The 14,899-nt window shown below is 46.1% G+C and overlaps 4 protein-coding genes across 6 annotated transcripts; 2 read left to right on the forward strand and 2 right to left on the reverse strand.

The window, feature by feature from the left end:
- Positions 1–804: 804 nt before the first annotated feature.
- On the reverse strand, positions 805–2,196 carry BOLA1 (bolA family member 1). Of its 3 annotated transcripts, none has more exons than XM_008019214.3 (2): positions 1,932–2,196; positions 805–1,547 (listed from the first exon to the last, which is right to left on the reverse strand). In XM_008019214.3, the coding sequence occupies exon 2, from the start codon at positions 1,542–1,544 to the stop codon at positions 1,131–1,133; it is 414 nt and encodes a 137-aa protein (XP_008017405.2). In that variant the 5' UTR covers positions 1,545–1,547; positions 1,932–2,196; the 3' UTR covers positions 805–1,130. The 3 variants fall into 3 exon arrangements, with proteins under 3 accessions (XP_008017405.2, XP_008017404.2, XP_008017403.2); XM_008019213.3 differs by having other exon boundaries at positions 805–1,761; positions 1,932–2,188; XM_008019212.3 differs by having other exon boundaries at positions 805–1,594; positions 1,932–2,184.
- Positions 2,197–9,674: 7,478 nt separating this feature from the next.
- Positions 9,675–10,635, forward strand: H2AC21 (H2A clustered histone 21). The gene has a single exon (XM_037998030.2). It carries the CDS (start codon positions 9,757–9,759, stop codon positions 10,147–10,149), a length of 393 nt encoding a protein of 130 aa, XP_037853958.1. The 5' UTR covers positions 9,675–9,756; the 3' UTR covers positions 10,150–10,635.
- On the reverse strand, positions 10,261–10,760 carry HIST2H2AC (histone cluster 2 H2A family member c). Its single transcript, XM_008019210.3, has one exon. It carries the CDS (start codon positions 10,697–10,699, stop codon positions 10,310–10,312), a length of 390 nt encoding a protein of 129 aa, XP_008017401.1. The 5' UTR covers positions 10,700–10,760; the 3' UTR covers positions 10,261–10,309.
- A 223-nt stretch (positions 10,761–10,983) lies between these two features.
- Positions 10,984–13,194, forward strand: H2BC21 (H2B clustered histone 21). Its single transcript, XM_008019209.3, has one exon. The coding sequence runs from the start codon at positions 11,034–11,036 to the stop codon at positions 11,412–11,414; it is 381 nt and encodes a 126-aa protein (XP_008017400.1). The 5' UTR covers positions 10,984–11,033; the 3' UTR covers positions 11,415–13,194.
- The last annotated feature ends 1,705 nt before the right edge of the window (positions 13,195–14,899 follow it).

Below are 14,899 nucleotides of genomic sequence, written 5' to 3' on the forward strand. Positions count from 1 at the left end.
GCAGTGAGCTGTGATCGTGCCACTGCACTCCAGCTTGGGCAACAGAGACTCCATCTTAAAGAAACAAACAAAAAAACACTAGGGGTGGTGGCTCACACCTGTAATCCCAACACCTTGGGAGGCTGAGGCAGGAGGATCACCTGAGGTCAGAAGTTTGAGACCATCCTGGTCAACATGGTGAAACTCCATCTCTACTAAAAATACAAAAAATAGCTGGACGTGGTGGTGCATGCCTGTCATCCCAGCTACTGGGGAGGCTGAGGCAGGAGAATCACTTGAACCCAGGAGGCAGAGGTTGCAGTGAGCCGAGATTGCACCACTGCACTGCAGCCTGGGCGACAATAGCAAATCTCCGCCTCAAAAAAAAAAAAAAAAAAAAAAAAAGGGCTATATAAAGGTTTCTCCATCATCTGTAATCATTTTCTTAGTTCTTATTCTCTTTTCACTGCTTTAGTGGTTTTTAAAAACATTTTTCTTTTAAACAAATACAAGTACTACTTTTTGGAAATGGACAGGCTGTAAAAAAGGCAAACATTCCCCCGAGATGAAGTTCAAATGTGTCCCTGCCGATATCGCCTGTCTTGTCCATTAACTCACTGCTCAGTCCAGTGTCTATGCCTTTGCTCAGGTTCTTCTCCCTGCCTGCAGCACCTATCCTCTCCTTTCTGGTTAATTTTGTGCTTTCCTTTAAAGACCCAAGTAGATCACTTTCCTCATAAAGCCGTTCCCGACTAGTCTACAGGTATCTTTCTTCTCCCAAGAACACCTGTGGCACTGATTCAGCAGTCCATTAAGAACACAGTCTCATAGTGTAATTTCTTTTAATGTATTGGATTGTTTCCAACTCATCAGGTTTGGTGCAGTTCTGTCACGATTTAACATGGAACATCCGGGTTGCCCTTCCTGAATAGTCCAGGGCAAGAGCAGTAGTGAGTGATTCTTCTCTTTTCTTGGGTTCACTTTGACCTGAAGCAAGTTCCTATCTTTGGAGAATATGTATGGACCCCAACAGAATAGGGCTCAGGGGTCTTCACATCCCTTACAAATCCTGGACTGGATCGAAGGGAAGGCCTCAGTAGTTCGTGCTCACTCAGCCCATTCGGATCCTGGTCCTCCCCCTCTCTTGGGGTTCAAGGGGTTCCTAGAGCTTTCTTGTTCCCACCCAGGCATGGGGGGCTAGTGTCCAGCTGAGAGTTCTCTCTCCACTGGGCAGGGGTCCGTGCCTGGATGGCCAGTGCATGGACCAGCCCTGCCAGCTCCTCCGCCAGTGCTGCGTGGACCAGCCGGTGTCGTTGTAGGGGGCTCAGTCCCTCGAAACGAGAGCTCACCACAGCCACGCGGAAGTGCGTCTCACTGCCAGGCGGGACCGCGTGGCCACCGCTCTCGTTGCGAAGCTCCAGCACCTCGGGGCTCAGGGCCTGCTCCAACTTCGTGCGAATGGCGGCCTCCACTGGACCGATGGCCCCGGATCCCGCGCTGCCCCGGGACAAACAGACCCGGCCAGCCATGGAGACCAGACCTGGGACCAGGCGCCCACTCAGCATAGGCTACGCCAGAGACACAGACACCAGGAGTGAGGGTCGAGATGATCCGCCTGGTGAGAGCACAGTGTCAACATCCGCCCCGCGACCCCCGCATCCACTCTAACCCCACGCCCAGGAGTCCACACCAGCTCCTGTCGGGAGACCGCCTTGACGCCACACGGGGAGACCCGAGACACCGCCCCTTTTCTCTACGTGACACGGTGAATTCGACCTCCAGCTGTGGGAGTGGAGGGACAAGCGGAGATTAGAAAGGCCCGCAAGCGAGGCGCGTTCGTTCCTTAGGGGATTTGCAAAGAATGGGCAAATGTAGGGCATGTGCAACTGCGTACTGGTGGTTGGGCCGAAGCCCCTGTGATCCCTGTGAAGCCCAGGAGAAGCCCCTTTTACCTGCCGCTCAGCCTCGGATACTGCGATTCCCCCTCAAGGCCAGGACTCTGGACGCTCCGGAGCAAAACGCAGTCCTGGCGCCCTTCCTGAGGCACGCTGGGAAATGGAGTCCTTGCTGTGCGTTAGTAGGACGGGCAGGCGCCACATGGTGCCCTAAGGGATCATGGGAACTGTAGTCTCGGAGTCTCCCCACCGGTAAGGTCGTCAGAAACTCTGAACCCAGCAACGCGAAGAAAAAGGGATTTCACGCGCAGCTGGGGTTGGGATTATTAGATCTATTTTACTGCCAATAGATATTGTAGATCATCTAGCCCAATTCCTTTATTTTATATACAAGAAAATGGAAGTCTGATTGAACACATAATTACTGTGCCCCAGACTAGTGCTGGGGACTGGAGAGTCAAGTCAGACCCTGTCTTCAAGGAGTTTACAGAGCACTGAAGACTAACAAGTGAGCGGACAATTGCAGTACTGGGTACTAAGTGCTACGATGAGATAAACACAGGATGCTAAGGAGGCAAGTTACCCAAACTTGGCCGGGGTTGGAGAGGTGGAATGAGGGGCGGGCAGAGAATATTTCCGAGATTTAGGGAAACAGTTTGGCGGAAACAACATGAAAATCCACTTCTCAGTCCCTCATAGTGAGGTTTTGGCTGTGGTAGCCACATGTGTAAAGGACAAGAGGAGAGAGAATTTTGAGGGAGTCTTTCTGGTGTAGTTAGGGTGTGGTTATGTGTGGTTGGAGCCTAGGGGGCAGGTGATGGTGATGAGTAGGGTACCGGGAGGAGAGGAAGGGCCCAGACCTCCCAAGGCTTTGTAGCCCTTGTTAGGCAATTTTGTCTTTATCCTAGAAGTAGTGGGAAGCTACTGAGGTTTTAAGCAGGGATGTAACAGGATGTAATTTTTCCAGGATGATTCTTAACTTTTACGCTTATATATACATTTTTGTCTTTGTTTTTTCTTCCTTTTTGTGGAGAATGGGGTCCCGCTATATTGCCCAGGCAGGTCTTGAACTTCTGGGCTCAAACTATCCTCCTGACTCTGCCTCCCTGAGAGCTGGGATTACCGGCGTGAGCCACCGCACTCGGCGATTCTTAACTTTTAAATTTATTTAAATTTTATTTTGTATCCTTAATATATTTACATATTTCTAAATGTTTTTCCCCAACTTCTCATTTTGAAAAATGTCAAAGCCATAGAAAAGTTGAATAGTTCAAAGCAACACCCTCTACTTTTCACTTGGCCCACCATTTTTTACATTTATATTTATTTTATACTTGTACATATATACTCATATATTTAAGTTATTTTATACTTGTACATATATACTCATATATTTAAGTACTTTACATACACTTTAAAATATATTTATGTACTTTTTTGGATGAACAATTTGAAAATAAGTTGCAGGTAGCATGACATTTCACCCCTAACTACTCCAACATGTATCTCCTAAGAACAAAGATATTCTCCCACATAACCACAATATCCTTATCACACTCAAGAAATTTAACCTATGACATACACTGTTTTCCCTAGCCTTTAAAAAAAATTTAAAACTTCCAGAAAAGTTGCAAGATTAATAGAATGAGCAACCCATTTATCCACTATTCACCTAGATTCACTGATAACATTTTGCCAGACTTGTCTTTGTATCTCTCTTTTAATGTATGTGTGTATAATAATAATGAAATAATAATAATTATTTCTGCTGACTCACTTGAGTTAGGTGCAAAAATCTTTTTTTTTTTTTTGAGACGGAGTTTTGCTTTTGTTGTCCAGGCTGGAGTGCAATGGCGTGATCTCGGCTCACTGCAACCTCTGCCTCCTGGGTTCAAGCAAGTCTCCTGCCTCAAGTCTCCTAACTGGGATTACAGGCATGTGCCACCATGCCCAGCTAATTTTGTATTTTTAGTAGAGACAGGGTTTCTCCATGTTAATCAGGCTGGTCTGGAACTCCCAACCTCAGGTGATCCGCCCTCCTCAGCCACCCAGGATTACCGGGATTACAGGTGTGAGCCACTGTGCCTGGCCCAAAATTCTTTTTTTTTAAAAAATGGAATCTCACTCTGTCACCCAGACTGGAGTGCAGTGGCGCCATCTTGGCCTACTGCAACCTCCACTTTCTGGGTTCAAGTGATTCTCCTGCGTCAGCCTCCTGAGTAGCTGGGACTACAGGCGGGTGCCACCACACTCGGCTAAATTTTTTTGTATTTCTAGTAGAGATGGGGTTTCACTATGTTGGCCAGGCTGGTCTGGAACTCCTGACCTCAAGTGATCCGCCTGCCTCAGCCTCCCAAAGTGATGGGATTACAGGCGTGGACCACGGCGCCTGGCTAATTTTTGTATTTTTAGTGGAGAGGTGGTTTCACCATGTTGGCCAGGGTGGTCTTGAACTCCCGACCTCAGGTGATCTGCCCACCTCAGCCTCCTAAAGTGCTGGGATTACAAGCGTGAGCCACTACGTCCGGCCTGTGATGGTTAATGTGCCAACTTCTAGAGGATTGGTGCTCAGATATTTGGCAAAATTTGGGTGTTTCTGTGAGGGTATTTTGAATGAAATTAACATTTGAATTGGTAGACAGAGTAAATTGCCCTCCCTAATGTAGGTGGGTCCCATCCAACCAGTTGAAAACTTGACTAGAACAAAAAGACAGACCCTCTCCTGAGTAAGAGAGACTTCCTTCTGCCTGACTGCTTTGAGACCCGGACTTTGGCTTTTCCCAGCCTTCAGACTCAGGAGTAAACACTGGCTCCATCTGGGTCTTAGACTCGGCCTTTGGACTGGAACTACACCATTGGTTCTCAGGCCTTTGGATTTGGACTGGAACTATATCATCACCTTTCTTGGCTCTCCAGCTTGCCAGCTTACCCTGAAGATCTCGGGGATCTTGGGATTTATTAGCTTCCATAATCAAAAAGCCAATTTTTTATAATAAAACTATCTGTCAATCTATCAATCTATCTACTATTGGTTCTGTTTTCCTGGAGAATCCTGACTAATGTATATTTACTTAAAAAAAAAGACATTTTCTCACATAACCAGAATATAACTGTCAGACTCTAGAAATTAACACAGATACAGTACTATTATCTAATCTACAGACCTTATTCAAAATTTGCCAATTGTTCACTTCTATCCTATATATAAAATGAAAAGAAATATTTTCTGGTCCAGGATCCAATCTAGGATCACATGTTACATTCAGTTGTTATATCTCTTTGTTCTCCATTAACTGGGAATAGTTTCCTAGATTTTCTTTGTCTTTCATGACTTTGGCAGTTTTGAAGTTACAGACATTTATTTTGTAGAATGTCCCTCAATCTGGGTTTGTCTGATGTTTCTTTATGATTAAAATTTAGCACATGCATTTTTTGGCCAGAATACTGCAGAAGTAATGTTGAATTCTTCTCTGTGAAACTTACCAGGGCACATGATCTTTATTTTTCTTATTACTAGTGATAATTCTGATCATTTGATTAAGATGGTATCTGTCAGGCTTTTCCACTATAAAATTCCTTTTCTGTCTGTAATTGTGGAAGATACTTTAAGTCTATCTACTTTCTTATTTCTCCATTAATTTTTTTCCCACTAATTTTAGCATCTGAGAAGTATATGTGAGACATCTCTTAGGGGTTGTTGAAGATAAAATGAGATCATGGGGGTGGGGCTGAGGTGTGGTACGTGCTCACCTGGGGAGAGAGTAGATGGTGAGAAAAGAATCAGAATGTTTATTAGAAAGGCCACTCTAGTGAGGAGTGGGAAGAGTAGAAGCAGGGAGAGGAGCAGAAAAGTCTTTGTTGGTAGTCTGGGTGAAAGATAACCTGAGTGAAGGCACAAGATGGGCTAGAGAGAAGTAAATTGATTAGAAAGCTGCTACAAAGATGGCATCTACAGGACTTACTTTTGTTAGGACCTTGCAGTTTGCAAATCCAGTGAAACCCCACTTCTACTAAAAATACAAAAATTAGCCAGGTATGGTGGCACATTCCTGTAATCCCAGCTACTTGGGAGACTGAGGCAGGAGAATCTCTTGAACCTGGGAGGCAGAGGTTGCAGTGGGCGGAGATCGTGCCATTGCACTCCAGTCTAGGCGACAGAGCGAAACTCCATCTCAAAAAAAAAAAAAAAAAAAAAAAGGCACAGTACCGAATGCTGAGTGCTGTCACCAGGATATGAACAAAGAAATGTGGGCACAGCAAGGATATTTGTGTGGGAGTAGGGAAGTTCTCCTCTAATAATTCTTTCTTCCTTTTTTTGTACAGAGGAAGAAACAATGGCTGGATAAATTAAATGACTTCATTAAGCCCAACATCTAGTTAGTGTGAGTGTGAATGACATCGTGAGGAGCATGTTCTTTGAGTCAGGCAGACCTAGACTCTAATCATGTGGCTGTGTGACCTTCAGCAATTTTTTTTTTTTTTTTTTTTTTTGAGATGGAGTCTTGCTGTGTCGCCCAGGCTGGAGTGCAGTGGCGCTGTTTCTGCTCACTGCAACCTGTGCCTTCTGGGCTCAAGTAATCCTCCAACCTCAGCCTCCCAAGTAGCTGAGACCACAGGTCACAGGTGTGTACCCCACCACACTCAGTTAATTTTTGTATTTTTTGTAGAGATGGGGTTTCGCCATGTTGCCCAGGCTGGTCTCAAACTCCTGGGTAAAAGCCATCTGCCTTGGTCTCCCAAAGTGTTGGGATTACAGGCGTGAGCCACCACACCCAGCCCAGCAATTGTTTTAATCCCTGTGAGCTTCAGTTTATTTGTGAAACACATAATTTTATCTACTTTGTAGGCAGTTGCTACTGTAGGGTTTATCATAGTAGGGTTTCAACATAATCTTTTTTTTTCTTTCACCCTTCTTATGGCACAGAGCACTGTGATATAAGTAAAAAAGAAATCAGAGGTCAAGTCCAGGCGCAGTGGCTCACACCTGTAATCCCAGCACTTTGGGAGTTCGAGACCAGCCTGGACAACATGGCAAAACCCTGTTTCTACTGAAAATACAAAAATTAGCTGGATGTGGTGGCGCATGCCTGTAATCTCAGCTATTTGTCGGCTGAGGCATGAGAATCACTTAAACCCAAGCAGCAGAGGTTGCAGTGAGCTGAGATTCTGCCACTGCACTCCAGCCTGGGTGACAGAGTGAGACTCTGTCTGGAAAACAAAAAAAAAAAAAAAAAAAGAGGAGGTCAGAGAAAGAAAGGAAGGTCAGCATGCCCCTCAAGCAGGGCCTTATGGGGTGCCAGGATTATGGTAGGGTCCCCTATCATCTGGGTTTTGTTCTCAGCCCTTTAGGTCTGAAAAGTTGACACTATTAGAACTTCCAGGACTGACTGGCTTCTTGGGGAGGGACCCATGCTAACAAAGTACACACGAAATTTATGAATAGTCCAAAATGCAAATTCATTGAATTCTATGATGAACATCTTTCTATAACTGGCTCCCCCTACTTCAGTCTTATGTGTTTATCTTGGAATAGAACAATCAGAAAGTTGTTAATTGAGCACAGAATCTGAATGAAGGAACTTGGATAGTCTTCAGAAATACTTCACCCAGGCTGTGAGAAAAGGCTGATGCTTTCATAACCAAGGACCCTTTTCTAGTAGGCCAAACTTTGCCTCTGCCAGATATATTTTATTGTTGGTGAAAACATAACATATTTCTACTACAATTGCCACCTGTTTGGACTCTATGTAGACTGCACCTTTCTGTTAACATTCATCTTCTCAAATGATATAATCAATTGGATTAGAAGGATCTTAGGTTACACCCTGGTCATCTCTGTCTGAACTTTGGTGTTTCCCAAATCTATACCAGCATTCTTACCAGGAGTAATCTCTATACGTAGCTGATTTTAACTAATTTAACTCTCAGAGTTCACCAGATTTCCTCCATTTTCTGGAGGCATTTCATCACAGACTTGTTTGTACTACTTTCAATTATCTATACACCCATTGCCCAACAGCACACATCCAATAAATGCCAGTTGAATAAACTGGTGAGAATAAAGGAGAAAACATCAGAAAAGGTGTCAGAGAATAAGATTTAAGTATTTTCTGGCCGGGTGCAGTGGCTCACGTCTGTAATCCCAGAACTTTGGGAGGTTGAGGTGGGCAGATCATGAGGTCAGGAGTTCGAGACCAGCCTGGCCAACATTCGAGATTTGAGATCAGGAGTTCGAGATTAGCCTGGTCAACATTAGTAGAGATGAAACCCCATCTCTACTAAAAATACAAAAATTAGCCGGGCATGGTGGTGGGCGTCTGTCATCCCAGCTGCTTGGGAGGCTGAGGTGGGAGGATCGCTTGAACCCAGGTGGGTGGGGGCGGGGTAGAGGAGGTGGTGGTGGAGGTTGCAGTGAGCTGAGAAGTGCTCCAGCCTGGGCGACAGAGCGAAACTCCGCCTCAAAAAAACAAAAAAACCACAAGTCTATTTTTTCTCTCTAGCATTCTACCTGACCTTAAGGGATACTAAGGAAAGGGTGAGAATGGTGTAGGAGATGTAGAACTCCCAGAGATGGGACGTTGAGGAGGAAGAAACACAAGAGCTTTCAGGTTCATCTGTTATATGGGATAAAAGAAAAAAAGAAGAGCTTTCAGGAAAGATTTCTAAGGCCGCTGGAGTCACACCAGCAATTAATGCCTGACGGCAAAGTTACCCTTTCCCGGCTGTTGCTGAAATCTAAGGGATGATGATGAGGTGGACAAGGGAGCATGGAGAAAAAGATTGAAGGGATATTAAGGAAGCAACTGACTGGACATGCTGAGACGAAGGGAAGAGTAGAGTCGATTTCGGCTTAGTTATCTGTAAGTATGCTGGTGCATTTCAGGAAGAGGGCAAAGAGGGGAGGTTGTTTGCATGAGTTCGCATTCGAATAGGCTGAGGTTGAGTTTGAGTTTGAGGTGCTCGTTGGGACAAGTAGTAGGTTGAAGTATTCAGTAAGCAGTTAGGCACAAGGGTCTGAGCTTCTGAAACAAATTTGGATGTTAGTTGAAAGCATATAAATGGGTAAGACTCTTCGGGATAAGTGAAGAATTGGAGATAGAGAAGCAGAATCCAGCTGGACTCACAGATTTAGAAATGGCATGGGGAAGCAGGATAAGAAAAGCCGGCGAGGTAAGAAGAAAAACGGAGGGCGACATTTTGAAAGCCAAGGGAGTAAGTTTCAAGGCCGCCTCCTGGAGGTCAAGAGGATGACAAATCTAGCCTCGGTCAAACTGAATTCCAAGGAGCGCAGGCGGGTGGGGGTGGGGCGGAGTCGCTGCGGGCGACATAAGTTGAGGGGCGAGAAAGGAGGCAGCCTTAGTAGTACTTGTATTTTTAAAGGGAATTTGGTTGTGACGAGACAGAAAGGGCGGGACTTGGTAGTGTAGAGCTCAAGGGGATCATCGGCTTCAGAATCCCCTACTCTTGCGTGAGAGTAACTCTCAGTCTACGGATGTCTTCTGCAGTTTCTTAGGGTCCATGTTGGGATTTACCGGCTGTAAACTAAACAAAGCAAAGCAAAACCCCATAGTACAAGACAGAACCAGCATTTTGTTTGAAAGCCTACTCTCTTTAAAGATCCTGCCATGCAAATAAGGGGCTTTAATGTGGCTCTCAGCGATTGGTAGATACTTACGAAATCCGTCATTTCCTTTCAGGGCAGGATGCAAACCAAGAGGCGGCTTTCTGCTTTTCTATTGGCTGTTGGATACGGCTCCGCTTTTAGCCAATCAAACGACTTCCCTTCACCCCTCCCGGTAGCTCTTATAAATTACATCAAATTGGTTATTCTTTCCACATTCTTCTCCTTGTAAAAGAAGCTGTAACTGCAATTTTAGCCGTAATGTCAGGACGCGGAAAGCAGGGAGGCAAGGCCCGCGCTAAGGCCAAGTCGCGCTCGTCCCGCGCTGGCCTCCAGTTCCCGGTGGGGCGAGTGCACCGCTTGCTGCGCAAGGGCAACTACGCGGAACGGGTGGGGGCAGGCGCCCCGGTGTACCTGGCGGCGGTCCTCGAGTACCTGACCGCGGAAATTCTGGAGCTAGCGGGCAACGCGGCTCGGGACAACAAGAAGACGCGCATCATCCCTCGCCATCTGCAACTAGCCGTGAGGAATGACGAAGAGCTCAACAAGTTACTCGGGGGTGTCACCATTGCCCAGGGCGGCGTCTTACCCAATATCCAGGCTGTCCTGTTGCCCAAGAAAACGGAGAGTCACAAGCCTGGCAAGAACAAGTAATTAAGAGGCTTGACACCATACTCATTCACCCCAAAGGCTCTTTTAAGAGCCACCAAAGTGTCAAATGAAGGGCTGATCACGAAATAGCGCATTAGCTCTTTTTTTGAAAACTTGGGTGGCTCTAAAAAGAGCCTTTGGTCTTTGGTTTGTCTGTCTGCATTTATTTGCTTTTGGCTTTGTGGCTTTCGGTTTTCTTTGGTAACAGAACGGCCTGGATGTTAGGCAAAACGCCGCCCTGGGCGATGGTGACTTTGCCCAGCAGCTTGTTCAGTTCCTCGTCGTTGCGGATGGCCAGCTGGAGGTGACGAGGGATGATGCGCGTCTTCTTGTTGTCCCGAGCCGCGTTGCCCGCCAGCTCCAGGATCTCGGCAGTCAGGTACTCGAGGACCGCCGCCATGTAGACGGGCGCGCCAGCCCCCACCCGCTCCGCGTAGTTGCCTTTGCGCAGCAAGCGATGCACTCGCCCTACCGGGAACTGGAGGCCAGCGCGGGACGAGCGCGACTTGGCCTTGGCGCGAGCCTTGCCTCCTTGTTTGCCACGACCAGACATGACTGAAACCAAGGTTAAACACAGACAATGCTCAGAACCTCGCTACAAAATAAGCTTGAAAGAGAACCAAGAGGAAAGCCTTTATAAGCTTTCCTAGGGGTGGGGTCTAGAACGAGTTTTTCATTGGTCCTAATGTGGCTTCAGATCCGGCCAATCAAGTCAAGAGTCGGTGTTGTTGCGTACGCATTGCTGAAAACGCAAGGTCCGCACACGGACCAATGGAAATGAATGACTTTCGGAGCCCTAATTTGCATAAGGTGGTTATAAAAGAATCAGGCCCGCCCATTCTCTTACTTCTTTTCTTGGCTAAGTCGCGTTTGTACTGTGTCTTACCATGCCTGAACCGGCAAAATCCGCTCCGGCTCCTAAAAAGGGCTCCAAGAAAGCCGTCACCAAAGCCCAGAAGAAAGACGGCAAGAAGCGCAAGCGCAGCCGCAAGGAGAGCTACTCCATCTACGTGTACAAGGTGCTGAAGCAGGTCCACCCCGACACCGGCATCTCGTCCAAGGCCATGGGCATCATGAACTCCTTCGTCAACGACATTTTCGAGCGCATCGCGGGAGAGGCGTCCCGCCTGGCGCACTACAACAAGCGCTCCACCATCACGTCCCGCGAGATCCAGACGGCTGTGCGCCTGCTGCTGCCCGGCGAGCTGGCCAAGCACGCCGTGTCCGAGGGCACCAAGGCGGTCACCAAGTACACCAGCTCCAAGTGAGTCCCTGCCGGGACCTGGCGCTCGCTCGCTCGAGTCGCCGGCTGCTTGACTCCAAAGGCTCTTTTCAGAGCCACCCACCTAATCACTAGAAAAGAGCTTGTTCACTTACTCCCTTAGTTTCTTCTCATCAAGTAATTTTAGTGTAAAGGTCATGGGAAATGCCACACGTAGCTTTTTAACCATTTGGAACTTGAGGTCCCCGGTGCATGATTGGATTTGCTTTTGAATCTAGAGCGTGTCTTCACTCATTGTGCTGCTTAGCTTTCCCAGGAGTCGGTTCTCAATTAGGATGTTGGGAATCCGCCTCTTTACCCGCCCCCACTCCCGCCCCACACTGGCGCCCTGGTGGCTTCTTGGGTCTGTTTCATTCTAAAACGAAGTGGCTGAGTTCGGCTGTTATTTAAGAGAACTCCAGGACAGTTCAGCCCAGGTTCCGCAAACACTGCGTGACAGCTCTGTATGACTGACGCTTCACCAGTTCTGCCGTGCGATGGGGTCTCCTGTGGATACCAGCCGTTCTGTGTATTTTGGACGAAGCCCGCGCAGCCGGGTCCCAGCCTTTTCCTGATTGGGCGATATGAATATTCAAAATTCTGCGCCTCTTTCTAATTTGTAGATTTCAGTTTCCGTCGTTCACTTTGAGACTTTGAAATTCCTATTTCTCGTTTTGTTGATAATTTTTGCATTTAATGGTCTCTGCTTTAAAGGGTAAGGCTACGGCCCCAGGTCACTGCGAGGCACTTACCGTGTAGATACGGGCTCAAAAGTCACCTGTCAGAGACCTACGTCATCCACTAAGGAATTCGCGCCACTCATACTTGCCTGTCTCATTTTATCCTCCTCCTAGCAGCTGTCTGAAATTGGTTCGTCTGTTTTCTTGTTTATGGTATTCTCAAGCCCTTGACCGGCTGGTGTGGTTTTCCCGTGCATCTTCAGCCTGGCACATTATGGACACTTACTTAAATACTACGTATTGATGTAATATTGTTGGGTTAGTTTTTCCATCCCATCGTTTTCTTAATCGCTTCCGTGGATGGATGATGGGTGCTGTTCATTTCCATTAGATGTATGTGAAAGTACGGTGAAAATGGAAATGTTTTTGGAGCTACTCCCTCAAATATATCCTTAGTCACCTCAGTGCAACAGCTGGGAGGGGGCCGTGTTAAGATTTTTTTTGCATCAAAGAGGAGGTGGCAATGGTAGATCCACCCTTACGCTTCCCAGTTTAGCATAACCTCTTTTGGATTTTCATCAAATTCAGCGTATTGGTCACTGGAAAGAGCCTTTTCCTTCTTTTCTTACTCTCCCCGCTTGGTGTTCCCCTCTTAAAGGAGAGGAGCTTTTAATTGACAGTCACCACCTCATTTGCTTTTCAGGAGGACATGCAAGATAGGCAGGACTACAGGGTTAATCTCCTTTTTACAAATGAGGCCAAGGGAAGCCTCATTGGTTCACAGTCATGCAGCTCATACTGTCCACCCTTGTATTCTCAGATGCAGGACAATTGCATTTTAGTGTTATTTTGTGGAGGTACAGAATATTTACTCTTTCTGTCCAACCCTTGATTCTGCCGAGGAAGACACTGATGGTTTGATGAGTGATTCAACTCTGTTTTTGGCTAAGGGTTTTTGGAGTTGATAGCAGGGGTCTGATGAATCCAAATGAGCTCTAGACATTATCACAGACTGAATAAATCTTAACTGTCTCCTACATGTGTGTTTTCAAATGTGTGTAGATGCTATTGTTATTAATAAAGTTACCAATTAAAGGCTTTACTGGATTCTTTTATCTACAGTATATGTTTCTCAATGAATGAAATTAACAGATACAACTTACACGGGGTCTATAGAAAAGCATGGGTGCCTCTGATCTGGGGGATGACTATTTATAAGCCACCAGCCAAACTGCTGCCCCAAAGGTGCACTAGGGCTGAAATAGTCTCTTACAAGGCCACTGTTAATGCTTAGTAATTGAAAAATATATGATCACAAATAGAAAGCAGTACAAATAAGATGGAAGAACTAAAGTTCATAATTAAGTTAAGCTAACACCTACGGAGCACTTACTATGTGCCAGGTAGTGTTCTAGGCCCTTTATACATATTGACTCATCTAATTCTCACCAGGACCTCAGGAAGTAGTACCGTTATTATCACCCATTTTACAGATAAGGAAACTGAGGCAAAGAGAAGCCTTTCTTCAGAAACTCTCCAGAGGATAAGCTCCTAGGTTAGCAGTTAAGGGACTTGAGAAACAGGGTCATTCTGAAAACCTGGACCCTTCCGTGTGTTTTAGGAGGAAATATCTATGCTTTAGAATTGAAAAGAAATATCACTGGTTTTATTCTCTTCAGAGTGCACCCTGGATGTAAATCCTGGGTAGTGGTGGCTGAGTACATTGAGGGTGGGATTAGGTGGCTGTGAGCCTCCATCCCAGAGACCATAGCTCAACTCAATTGAGTTTGTCCCCACAGTGGTGGGGCTCACCAGCTGGAATCCTTTCACTAACATGAGAGAGCCTTAGTTGCTGGTTTTGGGCTCCTCCTGGGGATGATGTTCACTGGGAAGGATGTTATAGAGTGAGGAAGGGGGAAGAGGTGATAGATTTGATATTTTAACTCTGGAGGAGAAGTAATTGGTGAGATTAATCTTCAAGAACCTCTTTGATCATTTCTCCTGCTCAGACATCTTTAAACATTTGCTTTTGTTGGGGTTAATAACAATAATTGTTAATTACTGGGCACTTAACTGTTTACCTTAAACTTACTTGGCAGCAAGCTAAGAGTTTACCTTACACTTACTTAGCAGGATGGTCTCGATCTCCTGACCTCGTGATCCGCCTGCCTCAGCCTCCCAAAGTGCTGGGATTACAAGCGTGAGCCACTGTGCCCAACCTACAGCCACTTGTTAAGATAGATTCTGTTGGCCGCACGCAGTGGCTCACACCTGTAATCCCAGGTGGGTGGATCATTTGAGGTAGGAGTTCAAGACCAGCCTGGCTAACATGGTGAAACCCCATCTCTACTAAAAATACAAAAATTGGCATGGTGGTGGGCGCCTATAGTCCCAGCTACTCAGGAGGCTGAGGCAGGAGAATCCCTTGAACCTGGGAGGTAGAGGCTGCTGCCACTGCACTCCAGCCTGGGTGACAGAGGAAAACACAATCTAAAAAAAAAAAAAAAAAAAAGGACTAGAAGGACACTGTCATAGCTTGTAATATTGCTTATCAATAATTCTGTAGTAGGCCTGAAGGGCAGCTCTGTTTGGGTTTCAGAAATTGACCCTTAAGTGAGAGACTGTCCCTGTAACCGAGGGGACTATGTTTAATAATTCATTTAATATGTGTGATTGAAAATCTGTATCTACTAATTTTATAAATATTATCTATGAACATTATTAAATTCTGTAAGAACAGCATTCTAGGACCATTTTCTTCTCTCTGACTCCTAAGCATTGTTAGGTGTGATATCATTTGTTCTTTCATTCA

This window comes from Chlorocebus sabaeus, chromosome 20 (genome assembly GCF_047675955.1).
Source record: "Chlorocebus sabaeus isolate Y175 chromosome 20, mChlSab1.0.hap1, whole genome shotgun sequence".
Taxonomy (NCBI): domain Eukaryota; kingdom Metazoa; phylum Chordata; class Mammalia; order Primates; family Cercopithecidae; genus Chlorocebus; species Chlorocebus sabaeus.